Source organism: Anguilla anguilla, chromosome 12 (genome assembly GCF_013347855.1).
Source record: "Anguilla anguilla isolate fAngAng1 chromosome 12, fAngAng1.pri, whole genome shotgun sequence".
Taxonomy (NCBI): Eukaryota; Metazoa; Chordata; class Actinopteri; order Anguilliformes; family Anguillidae; genus Anguilla; species Anguilla anguilla.
Genome location: NC_049212.1, coordinates 29,428,493 through 29,441,913, shown reverse-complemented (window position 1 = coordinate 29,441,913; position 13,421 = coordinate 29,428,493). Strand labels below are relative to the sequence as shown.

Below are 13,421 nucleotides of genomic sequence, written 5' to 3'. Positions count from 1 at the left end.
GGAGAAAGCTAATTCAGGCTAGTTTTCTGTTTCTCTTACTGTTATACTGATCCCATTCACGGTAATTCATACTACATAAACTATTGTATAGTGGAGTAAAGCTATATTTTGAGTTACACTTGGCGTCATAACACGTTTGATAATCACTCTGCGTTGTCCAGAAATGCAGAGATGCTTGTTCAGCTGAGAGGCAGAGTTTGTTCTCTCCTGCAGACCATACTTTGGCTCCAGTTCAGAAGTGCTGCAATATCTGTGCCTGCCCTTTCCAGGGCCATGATCAGAGAAGCAGCCAGAGGCTCTGCACAGGGCGACACACAGTATGAGACACTTACAGGTAAAAGCTGAACATTTCTTACACTTATTTTCCTCGCTACAGATCGTAAGCAGGGTATCAGACAAGGGCAGCCATAAGACCACTAGCATGGTTGAAAATGAGGGTAACTCCCTGGTGTGACTTCCTGTACTTTTCTGTGTGTACTAAGGACTTTCATTTGCCTGACATGACGTGTGTAGATAAAATATAGACCGAATCGCTCTGTCCTTATTTGACACTATGGGCGAGTTTTACTTGTCAAAATGGTTGATAGATGTTCACAGTTTATGATTATGAAAACAGATGGTAGGGTTTTGGAATGTCATGATACAGGAAAGCAGGTCACAGGCTTTTTATTGTTTGCTGGAAGGTCGGATGTGTTATGCATTCCAACAGATTTTAGTGTTCACTGTTCCTGGATTCTGAACCAGAAATGGTTGTCCTTGCAAATGTCCGCTCCTGAATGAAGGCCTTTACTTGTATCATAGCTTGTTCAGGCTACCATTTTGGCATATTTTTGGTCTCCAATGCACAGGCTATTCACAGCATAACCTCACTTATTGGAGATGGTATTTTGTCTAGGCAGGAATCGCAAACATGTCCTTAAAAGTGCACCTAAATAAGGAAATACAGCAGAAATATTTGATCACATTGTGGGTATGCTTTCATTTCATTTGTACTTCCTGTGTTACAAGTATAATGTTTTAGTGAGAGCATGTCACAACTCCCATATCAAGATAAAACATCGAGATGTTTCTACATTTAGTTTTGACAGTTGCAGCCAAGATGGTGGCTGGTGGTAAGCTAACCCCTTCAGATGACACAAGGATCAGTCCCTCCCTCCTCCCCTGTAGACCGAGTAATATGATTTGATAGTTCAGTGAACAGAGTAGTACTCATTGGCTGGTGGGTGTTTTCATTCTGCCCATATTGGCTTTCTGTCCCAATTTGACCTTGACAAACAAGAATGAAAGATCATATAAACTTTAGTGCCAGCAGCCAAGTAAACACACAATGCAGACCAAAATATCGAAGTTAATTGGGATAGCTTGTTTCACTCAGCTGTTGTCTGGGATTTACAGGGGCATTGTTTTGAACTGTATGTTTTATTGATATCATATCTCTGTTAACAATATAGTTCAGAAACAAATGTGGAATGAATAGCTTCTATATATAGAGAATTGTATGAGCAACAAAAAACTAGTTATTGGTTGGAGTGGGTGGTGAACTTTGATTCAACAGTGAGGATTGATTGTGTAATTGTAAGTATATATACAGTATATACACAGTAGTGATGTCAAGAATGGCTAAAATAACAACTAATGGTTCAGAAAACTGTTAGAACTAAGAAACTACTAAAAGGCTGGACTGTGCCTAATAATTTAAAATCTCCTACCCTATACCCTTGATCCCCCCCACCCCCCCAAAAAAAGAAATGAATAATGAGCTGACCCCAGACACTTTAGTGAAGGGGAACTGAGATGAAGTTCGCTCCTTTTATTCCCCTCAACAGGGGAAGTTTATTTTCTATTTTTGAAAGAAGTGAAAGTGCTCTTTGACGCAGGTGCTCAACTCCCCCCCCCCCTTCTTAAAAAAAAACTGATAGCCAATCCAATAGTGCTCATACACTGCTTACATTTCTTTCTTTGCTGGTCTGTTTGGTTTTGTGGGGTATTTCAGGTGAAGGAGTACTTCATGCCTACTGGGGCAATGACAGCAGGGGCATTCATGCGCAGAGCTTCCTGACATTCCAGTCTCTGTGTGGGTCACACTCTCTGTGACTGTGGCCTGTAGCAAGGAGTGGGTTTGGTGGTTATTTTGAAATCTGATATTTGTCACAGGCCTTCACCTTGGTAGGTCAGAACATGACTATGAAATGCTTTAGCGGATTACCAGTAGAAAGTGGGAAAAAAAGGTAATGTTACATCAGAGGACGATATCATAATACATTTAAGCTACATTATGATATTAAACTGTACTCATTGTTTTATTTGTATGGAATTACTTCATATGTAAAGAGGTGTGCATATCCTCTTAATTTATCTAACCATCAGATTGATATTACCAGGAGTGGTTTAGCTTGGTTGCGTTGGAATGGGAGTTAATATAACTATAAATATTCATATATACCACTTGATTTACAGGGAACACAGCTCATTTAGGCACAGCACACAAACACTGCTCCTAACAGCTTCTTCTGCCTGAGGACCTCCATTATAAAGGAGAGGCTTGAGGGCACATTGCCAGGTGGTCTGGGTGAACCGCATGGTTTAGAAACTGGGGTGGACTTAAGGACTTCCAAGGGACTTTGTTTTATCGACCTCCCACTTATTTAATTCCTTGTAAATCATTCACCTTATCAGATAGAGCAGTTGAAAGTAGTTGAGGGAGAATGAGGCTTCATGACACCAACAATAGACAGAGGTACGATATGCTACTATGAGCTCACTGGTTGGAGCCAATATGTGTATTTCGTTACAGAGGGCAAAACCTTTTGATTGGTCCAAACATATAACTTGACAGCGTTCCGTAGCTCCACGCATTACAGAGCTTGCGTTACTCCATTCTCCCATTGCTTGTGGAAAGGTCTGATTTTCCACCTGCGCCAAATTCTGTCCCTGTTTCCAGAACCTTCAGCAGCTCGCGGTCCGTGCCTTCAGCACGACGACCAGGCAGATGAGGAACAAGGTACCAGAGCACCAGAGGTTATTCCAGGCAAGTGGAATGTACAGTATGCGGTGACTAATAAGTGCACTGCCACTGTGCTCTCCAGGACAAATCTTGTTTGGCCACTGAATGAGCTCTGCACTGGTAATTCCTTCTTTTTCATATTCTCATAATGTGCTTGTGCAACGTCACTGCAACATGTTCATGACATCCCAGACACTTATAGTGTGTCAAATTAAAATACATAATCTTCTGTTCTGTGGCATCTCAGGTGTGTAAATGAGAAACATGTCGAAAAACTATCTTGCACTGTTCAGCGCCTTCAGCATGGAGAAAGGTTCAACAGGCCACAAGTTTTGGGCCAGAGCCATTAGAGCAACGTTGGGCTGTGCGGTTAAGGGTTAATAACTGTGTGTCCTTCTTTCTATGGTTTCAGGCGGACAACGGCCTGCCTGTTCACGTCAAGGGAGGGACTGTTGATGTCCTTCTTTACCGCTTCACCATGACGATCACTATTGCAGGTGGGGATCACCGCCGTAACTACACTGTATTTAATTTAAGAGCTCAGAACTCATATGCTCATACACTCATATGATGACTTGTCTTTTTGTATGTGTATTTATTTATTTTAGGAACAGCATACTCCTTGTACTCTCTTCTTACTGCCTGCCTCCCCAAGCATAAGTAGGCAAAAAGAAAAAAAGAAAAACCTGCCTGACTTCATAACACAAACCACTGTGTGGCCTCTCTGTGTAATTTTCACTGTTTGTATTGGTGAAATAAAACATGTTAAAATGAACTCCTACTCAAACTCCTCCTTCCTGATATCCAGGTCGATCTTCCCAACCTGCTTGTTTTTTCTTCGATTAATCAAAAGCAAAGTGCAGAGAAGCGTGCTATCGTTTGTGTGTGGTGGGAGTCGTCCTTTAGTGTAGCATGGCTGAAACATGACACTTCCAGTCATGGAAGAACTGAGATGCAATGCAATGCAGTCACGTGAAACATTTCAGCTGCCATTAGATTACACACAGCCTGCTCACACAGACATCCTATTGTTTTCACAAAATGCATTTTAGGACCTTCCCTCCCCCCTAGTGGTCAAATTGAGATGTTACCTCAGACTTCAGAGATGGTGGTTGCGTGTAATGGTGAACCTTGTTCTAAAGATGTGATTGAACATTACTTTGATCCCACTGATCTGGAGCATGAGCTTGCTATATTTACAATAATACTTAATTGCTCCAGGATACCATTTTTAATCAAATTTAGGACATTTATTTCTGCCAAAGACATCGTTTTTTAACAGTCCAGTAACTTACAGAGGTCTGCAACTGCATATTAAGTCAAACTCAATAATTCTTACCACACAGAGAATATCAAAGTAAAGGAAGTGTAGTGTTGGGGTTACACTCTTTCAATTCACTACCCTAATAAATTAAAACTGTAAAATAACTGAATGATGGGTGACATCCAAGGATGACAACATATTTTAATTCTCAATTAAACCATACTGCTGTTCATTTTCTGTACTGTATATTTCTGTAGCACAGGGGTGACATATAACTGGTCTTTGTGAGAATAGGGTACTTGCAGCTTATTTTTTATTAAAATAAAAAACTTCTTACCTTGGTAGAGCACAAATATTTAATGAGTCAAATTTGTCTTAAAAAAAAAAAAACGACTACTGTCATTCCACACACACACATTATTTCACATACAGTGCACTGTTACAGATTTTAGGAAATATAACACAATTCACATACTTGTATGAAACGTGGTATGAAAATTGATCAACGCAAAGCATTAAATGCTAAATTTTACAAAACCCTTTCATTAGGATAGGATGTGTACATTTGTGCAATTGTTACAATTATAGTAGCGATGTTTCTTTTTTTTGAGTCATAGCAAAATATGCATTCTACAAACTAAAGTTCACAGACAGAACCTTTATAAAGGATCCATTGTACAGACAGACCGCAAGGCTGCAGCTGGGATTTGGTATTTTAGAAAAAGAACACTCCCTAAAGGCTGCCAACAGTGTCCTCCGACACGGTAATATAGAGCAACATATCAAACCTAATTTTAAAGACTTTTTGGATTTTAGGCGCTTCCACTCTCATTCGGCAAGCACGTTCTTCTGCGTGCGTCACCACATTTGAATATTTGGCGGGATTATACAGAAAATATATAGAGGAGCAATTATACAACATAACACGTTGAATCGATATTGCTACAAAAATGACATTGTGTAGAAGTATCAAATATGGTATTTTTTTAATATGAAAAAATTTAGGATTGACACTTTAAGTGTAGCTGTTTTTCATCAGTTAAGTCCTTTCATTTGGAACACCCACAGGTTATTTGGAATCAATGTTCTAGTTGCATAAATTCCCAGTAATGGAAACTCAGTGACAGGCGTTATGGGGGATCACCTGAATAAATATGGACTCAGTAGTGTTTATTCCTTCACAAGGATTTCTAGAAACTTACAGCTACTTTTAAGATTTCACTGTTTTCACAAAATAAGTGACACTTAAAGTGCCAAATTTAGTCCTCTGACATTCTTCTGCACGAATATACTTAAATATTCAATTACATATTTAAACAGTAACTGTAGTAAACATGGTAAACATAATATTATATATTCAGTAAAGCAGCATGTACGTGTCAGGCACTTTGAGCTTACTGCAGATAAAGATTCCAGTTGAAAAATATCCCTTTTTTAGAATGGCGGTACTGTAGTTCCTTCAGCTCTCTGGAAAATGAAGGCCAGTTAGCCTCTCAGGATCCTGTGAGTCGCTGCTCTAGCGCATGAAGCGAATGCTCATCTTATGGTCAATGTTCACTTTCTCCAAGGACTGTCGGGACACAGAGAGAGAGGGGGCAGCTGTTAGTTCATATACATAGGACATTACACATATTACATCAGACGTGTATTTCATGACAAATGACATTAAGTGACCTTTCGAGGTACAACAACTTGAGCTGAAAACCATTTTTAAAAAATGTGCTAAAGTTCTTGTAGTGATTTGAACACCTACATTGATTTTATATATCTTTTACTGTATATATTTATATTTATGTGTGTGTGTAAGTGCTAATATACAACTGTGTATGATGTGTGACACTTCCAAAACACCCATTATTCAACTGACTCACATGATTTACAATCACAGGACCATGGGACTCACAGGAAGAACAATACGCAATAATGGACGTTTCCAGTGAAAAGGGATTTGTTGAAAATTCAAGCGAGCCTTCAGCTTGTAAGATCTCAGGCACTTCTTAAACCAGCTGTGTCCCATATGTTGTCCACAATGTTACACCTAACTGAACTGCATTTGCTGTAGTTGACGCAAAAACACAAAACGTCTTCCTCCCACAGAGTCCGGAAAAGCGCATTCATCATACTTTCCTAGCCAATGGATTAGCAACAGTGCTTGTAAATACAGGTCTGTAAAAAGCACACAACTGCTATAGCTGGCAATGTTACTGGATGGCTGGCAATGTTTAAACTGCTAATCATACTAGGAATTTCTTTGTACGAATGGATTACAAATACAGCTGTAAGAGTTTAGTTTCCCCCCTACAATCAGAGGCAAAGTTCACAGAAATCCTGGAGCTGAAACACTGGCACAGTGAGACACAAACTCGATTTACACTCGGTGACCAAAGCTGGACAAACTGCCAGTCACAAACTCATTCGCTCTTCAATCTTACACAGCTGGAGCAGGCTGACTGTCACCTGTGCAACCATAGGAGCCCTCGTCTGCAATGAAGTGGGGAAAAAAACACTGCCAACCTCCCCTCCCTGGTCAACACTTCAGCCAGTTTAATGCCGCTCCACAGGGCAGCTGGCCACAGCCAACGCTAGGGCTGTGAAATGCCCAAAAAAATTACAAAAATATTACAAAAATACCACTTTAAAGTACATTCAAATATTTAATATTTTTAAATCAGTATTTACTACAGGTCAATCAATTGAATCATTATCATTTGAAACAATGACCAGAAGTAAGCAAAACAGAATGATATAAAACTATCACATCATAATATAAAAACTAGCCTAGATCATGTATCTACAGTTTAGATAACGTACAGTATGTTATCCCAACAATTAAACCCTTATTTTACACTAATGGCCACATTCTCATTCTGAAAGAATGACCTGGGGAACAAAATAGGCTACGTTCTCATGAAGAAGTAACGGAAAATAGTTCTGCTTCAGTTTAGCGACCTGTATTAGCACCATCTTGTCAGATTATCTGCCAAAAACACAAGATGATACAAAGCTCCCTGCTGGCAATTAAACACACTCCACTTCAGCCGAGGTGCCCAGAATGCTCAGGAATTTCAGTGTAAGCTGTTCAGAGCGGAACCTCCCTCAGTCTCAGGTTATCCAGCACACCAGAGGATTCTGCTGAACTGGTAGTGGTGCTTTCTTTTCAAACATCATCTCTTGCTGCAGAACATTCAACTTTTTTTGTTTTTTCAATTCAAAATCTGACTGTCTGTGTACTAGTGAAAAAGAACAGGGCCTTTTAGAAAGCGGTAACATTTTAAAACATGGAATACTTCAGATTTTCTTTAGATTCCCCCCCCCCTCCATTTAAAGAATCCAATTTTTAATCTAAATTTGTCAGCTGTAATCACCACTACTGCAGTCAGAACTCAATTCCAGACCATGGGACATACCAGTGCAGCAAAGGTAGTAGGGAAACCACAGAAAGACCCCCTTAATGACAGAATTTTAACTCTTTAACTAGGTGCCAAAATGGTAGCCAGGATTTCACATTGTGTGGCCCATTCCCACCCAACTGAATTGTGTAAAAAAAAATGCTGATATGTTACTGGAAATAGCATGAATGGCATAAATGGGGCTAAGATAATCAAGCGAGGATACCTTCCGAAACTCATCGAAGGAGATAGCGTCATCCCCATCCAGATCAGCCTCCATGATGGTGCGGTCAACGATGCTCTCCAGCTGTTCCTCTGTGACCTGCATCTCCATCATCATGCGCAGCACCTGTCAATCACACCCCAGCTCTACCTCCATTAACTCATAAGTATCCCTTGAACTGGCCAAAGAAATCAAGCCAAACTTGCATCCCCAACCTTTTTACATGCTACAAAGTCCTGATTAACATTATACAGTGGTAATGTGAATGCAAATGTTTGGGCACTCCTGGTCAAACCAAACATTTTGTTGAATGAATTGCAAGGTGAAAAAAACAAAACCAATTTAAGCATGACATATTTCTGGAAATTTTAATGCACAACAAATTTTTATTTGCATAATTGAGCATATATGAAATAATAGAACAGCAAATGTGGCATGTGTACAAAACATTGGGCACAGTACTTTATTAGCACCTACTTGGGCAGAAATCAAAGCCTCCAAATATTTCTTGTAGCTGTTAGCTAGCTAACAGCCTTTCTACTGTAAGAGGACAGGGTTAGTGCTCACCTGTAAAAGCTCACCCCGGGAGATCTTGCCATCCTTGTCTTGGTCATACAACTGAAAGGCAACTGGAGAGTAGACAGGACTCCTACATCATTTTTAATGCAAAATTCTAAGACTTTACAATGACCTTCTTTCTAAATTAATAATGTTACATTGGACATTTGTAAAAAAAAAAAAAAAAAATTCTAGCTAGCTAGCTAACTTTAAAAAAAAATACAAGAAAGAATACAGGAAATTTGTTTTAAGTTTCTCTTGTTCTCAATGTTAGGAATGCTCCATCGTGTTCATCGGCGCTCAACTCTCCTGTCTCCATTGCGGTCGAAGGTGCAGAAGCATGCGCTCTCCTCCAAAGCACCTAATGTTTGCACAGCTTCATATCACTCTGCGGTCCACAAACGGGGGGACAGCGGGCACAAGAAGATGCTGTCATACTGGCAGACCGAAACCCTTCCTCCGTCAAGCAACATCCTGGTCGCCCTACTGGGCTGCCAGTCATAGTCTGCTATCTAACATAAGCTCTACGTCTCGTTTTATCTGGCACTGGATTACTACTTTTAGTTTATTTTGACTCAAGCTAACAGGTTTTTGTCATCATATTCTGTATGTGTAAAAGCAAATACATGTCAGTTAATCACAAGGTTTCCAAATATCTCTCCTTTTGATTTTGATAGCTTGAACAACTCCAGCCTTCTAAGACCTATTTCACTCCCATTTAATGGTCCGTCGTTATACAGTAACCAATTTATGAGGGACAAAGTGTTCTGAGAAAACAAATGCCGATGTAACTGAACTCACGGTGGCTGGGATTTCCATGGTATTGCACTTATACTGTGGAAATTTAAACCAGCTCGACTTCAATATATTGTAAATATACATTATTGAAACAGAATGACAAACATGCCACAAACATTTTGAACCCTTTAAGGTGTAAGATGAGGGATATATAAGTAGAATGTTCTTAACTGAACATTCTAAAGCTGATGAAACAATCCCTACTGGCAACTGAAAGCGATGGAGTTCTAGTACTGACTTAAAATAACACTTTTTTAAAGTCTTCAAAGGGTTAAAGAAATGATTAATATATGCCCCCACATATTGCTAACTGTAATATCTTGATAATATATTTTATTTCTTTTATTTTTAACATATTGTCAGTTCATTTCCATAAATGTTTCACCCTAAAAATTAAACGTGTTTAAGGTTTTGAGGAAAACAGATGAAAAGTCTAATACCGACAGAGGGCTAGGCGGCTCTGCGGCGGCTACTCACTTCCTGGACTTAATGTGAGCCAGTGGGGTTGACAGAGAGAATACACTCCCATAACTCTATGGTGTCCCACCACGTTCCGTCACCCCTACTTACATCTGAGCTTGCTTGTCCGGCTGTTGATGGCCTCTAGAGTGTTCGGGTCCCTGGGCTGGTTCTTGTCCACGGGTCGGAAGTGAGCTAGAATCCTCACGAAGGAGTGGAAGTCCACAGTTTCCTGTCTGCCAGAGATATCACATCCTGTAGCATGTCGCCATGCATCTATGTGCCCTTGCTTCCACCCTGCCTCAACCTGTCCACAGCATGAGTGCAAAGCTTTGAACCTCCCTAGTAGCACCATTAAGTTAAAAAAAATTGAGAAATATGGCCAACTAAGTAATCAGATGCAAAGGCCAGACAAGAAGGCTAAAAGCCAGCTAGAACAATGACACGGGTGCAGAGCCATTTGGCTGAGAGGGGAGAAACCATCCTGATATCAACAATCTCTTCAGGACTGCACAGATTTGGCCCCTTTGGGAGAGTGGCTAGATGGAAGCCACTTCTGAGAATGTCCCATATTAAGTCAGGCCAGAAGTCAGGTGAACCTTCTGGAAGATGATTGCACTGAAAATAAAGCACTATCTTTTGCACCAACCGCAGCCATGTAAAAACCAGCCCGACCTTCAGGCATGGTGGCGGCAGCATCCGGCCATGAAATGTTCAGTAGATCTTGTCAAGAAGACCAATGTTCAATCTTCTTCTCAAGAAGAAAGGGAAAGAAGGATTGAGCCTAATGCAGGCATCTGTACCAAACACCAAACAGGAATACCAAATGGTCGACCTACCCTGGAGTGAAGAATGCTCCAATTATGCGATCTCCTATTGGGTTCAATGCCAGCTCCTTAATGGATCCAAAATCTTTAAGACTAGGGAAATAACAGAAAAGTTGAGTGAAACAGAAGCTCCTTAATGGATGCAAAAAACTTTAAGACTAGGGAAATAATAGAAAGGTGGGGTGAAACAGATCTTTTTTTTTAAGCACCAGAAGTCATATCTATTGTTAAACACCGTTCCACAACGGTAGGCCTAATTGAATAAAAAAAAGACCCGTACCTTGCCACCACAGACACCTTTATGTTAACTTTATGTGTCTGTCTTACCTCAGGTAACCTTTCTTATCTCTGTCCAGAGTCTCGAAGCGATCGTACAGACGTACGATATGTGCAGGGGTAACTGCAAAAACAAATAACACAGTGGACATCATCAATATCCTAATTATAATCTAATTTCGTCGTCGCAGTGACGGGTCGGTGCATGCTGTAAAATTAAAAAAAAAGATAAAATGTTGAACTGTTCTATTTTATTGTGAGCGGGACATCGTTCGGTCAGTGGTTTCAGTGACAGTGCGGGGCTGGCACCTTCTCTGGCAAGTTGCATGCTAATGTGCCAAGCCTTAAAACGATAGTGACATTAAAACATAATCTCAATTTGGAACAATATGGACGATATCATCAGCCCGTTAACAAAATAAACGGTTTCTTATCATGCAAGCTGGTTTGCCAGCTAGTTCACACTAACCAGCTACGTAGCATTATAGAGCATGAACAGCCATTAAAAAGCACCCAGCTGCTAAAAAAAATCAATGTCCAAGGCAGCGAAGCGATAATCAGCCACATATGCACACAAACGCTGCTCATCGAGGCACGCACGATATTATAAGAGATGTATGAGCAAACGTATCGACCATTTAGAGAAATAGCAAAAACATCAACTTACAGCCTGTTTCTTGCATCAAGTCACCCACGTTTGGTATTTTTGATAGGGTGGAGTTGTTTGAGCCCATACTCAGCACAGATTATTTATCGTTTTATTTTTAAAAAATAATAATATAAATGTCTTTTTGAACCTCGATTTTCAAAGGAGTTTTTCTTTCGAATTGGGAAAAATAACTCACATGAGTGAAAAATAAACTTTACAGTCCGATTACTGTTATTTGGGATTGAAGTTCAGTGTTTCGCGATGGACACTGGTTCTGTCCAATCACTGTCGAAATAAGGATGTCTGAAATGGCCAATGGGAATATGGTTACGCTACAATACCGACAGTTCAGGCCTCCTTGTTACAATGTTGTATCGTGCTTCAAATTAATATAATATTGTAGCATAAATCAAATGAATATACATTATTTAAAAACTTGAACAGTTATTTTATAAATTGAGATTTCTTTTTTTAAATTACTTTTTAGTTTCTTTTAAATTAATTCTTACGTTTTGAGCTATTTGGTATCTTTACAATGCATTTCTAGATTTTAGCAAACAAAAATGTATGCATTCACACACACAGCGTATATATACAGCGTAGGATATATTATTGAAATAATTCATATTAAGTACACTATCGCCTTACAATCACAGCGCCCCAGGGGATAAATCGAACCTTTGAGTTACAAACCCATAACTGGGGCAAAGTAGACTACGAACGACCGTTTTATTTTTAAATGTAGCTACTGAATTTATCGGTATTGACTGAAGTTTAGCGGTCTAGTTCCATTGTTGAATATGTAAATTCGCTTTTGTGTAAATTTTCTATTGCTACCTGTTTGTTCCAACAATTTCTACATCAACTGAAGACTAGTCAGCAAGAGATCAGTCGCTTTCAAAATGAACAAACAAGTAAGGGAAGATTGAATTCATTTTACCAGCCTCGTAGCAAATGGAATATTAAATCGAAATGTAAGCAGCCTAACTGTAGTAGTTCTACAGTAAAAAAATAAAAAATAAAAAACAAGCAAAAAAAGTTTTAAAAATAAATGAATATTATTTGATATCTTTTGCTCCAAACCGGACATTTTATTTTTAAATCTCGAATTTTACAAACTTGTATTTTATGCAATAAATTATATTCAGTTATTTCAAGCTGGGCGAGGCTGGTCCTTCAAAACCAAGAGATGGGAATAAAATAAAAATTCTTGTAATACTCCACTATCTTTGCTTTTTTTTCTCCCTACAGCCTGCCTAACAAAGCTTCACTTTTGTTTCACCAAAAATATTGTTGCTTCGTTATGTTTAAGAGTCACAAGATGGCGCCAAATTACTTTTCAAATATCGAAGTAATGTGTCTCTCAAACAGGGTTTACAATATACACTTAATTTGAATTTTATCTGTGTTTACCTGGACACACCTTTGTCATTAGTCATATTCAGTATTTATCAGTGCATTTATCAGTCTTTTAGGAAATAATTTACTCAATAATTTACTAAGCGTGATGTCATATACAAGTTCCAAAGGACAGTTCAAATTAACAAGCTCTCAACACTTGGCAAGTCCTAGGCAGTTTTAATGGCATCGTTTACTGTGTGAGTAGATTTCTTTCAGAAATATGGAACAACAACACGTACAAAAGCTGGTGCTGTTTAGGCTAAAACCAACCATTTTGCAATCAAGCTGTTCCAGATAACATCAAACATCACGTTTTCCAAACATAACATAACATAACATAACATAACATAACATAACATAACATAACATAACATAACATAACATAACATGACGTAAGACAAGAACAGGTCATTCAGCCCAACACTGCTTGTCTATTCCTACCACTAAACTGTACTTAATGCTTAGTTTACCTAAAAGCTAGATAGTATCAAGCCAGGCCTTGAATACCCCCAGTGTTTCTGCCTCCACTACATGTCCAGGAAAGCTATTCCACACATTGGCCAGGGACAAACA

General features: G+C 39.2%; 2 protein-coding genes across 2 annotated transcripts; one reads left to right on the top strand and one right to left on the bottom strand.

The window, feature by feature from the left end:
* The first annotated feature begins 177 nt into the window (after positions 1-177).
* LOC118210022 (cytochrome c oxidase subunit 7A2, mitochondrial) lies at positions 178-3,779 on the top strand. Its single transcript, XM_035385838.1, has 4 exons — positions 178-334; positions 2,942-3,028; positions 3,417-3,501; positions 3,613-3,779. Exons 1-4 carry the CDS (start codon positions 320-322, stop codon positions 3,666-3,668), a joined length of 243 nt encoding a protein of 80 aa, XP_035241729.1. The 5' UTR covers positions 178-319; the 3' UTR covers positions 3,669-3,779.
* Positions 3,780-4,564: 785 nt separating this feature from the next.
* On the bottom strand, positions 4,565-11,821 carry chp2 (calcineurin-like EF-hand protein 2). The gene is made up of 7 exons (XM_035385837.1): positions 11,466-11,821; positions 10,850-10,922; positions 10,535-10,615; positions 9,807-9,931; positions 8,448-8,509; positions 7,884-8,006; positions 4,565-5,838 (listed from the first exon to the last, which is right to left on the bottom strand). Exons 1-7 carry the CDS (start codon positions 11,530-11,532, stop codon positions 5,785-5,787), a joined length of 585 nt encoding a protein of 194 aa, XP_035241728.1. The 5' UTR covers positions 11,533-11,821; the 3' UTR covers positions 4,565-5,784.
* Between the last annotated feature and the right edge of the window lie 1,600 nt (positions 11,822-13,421).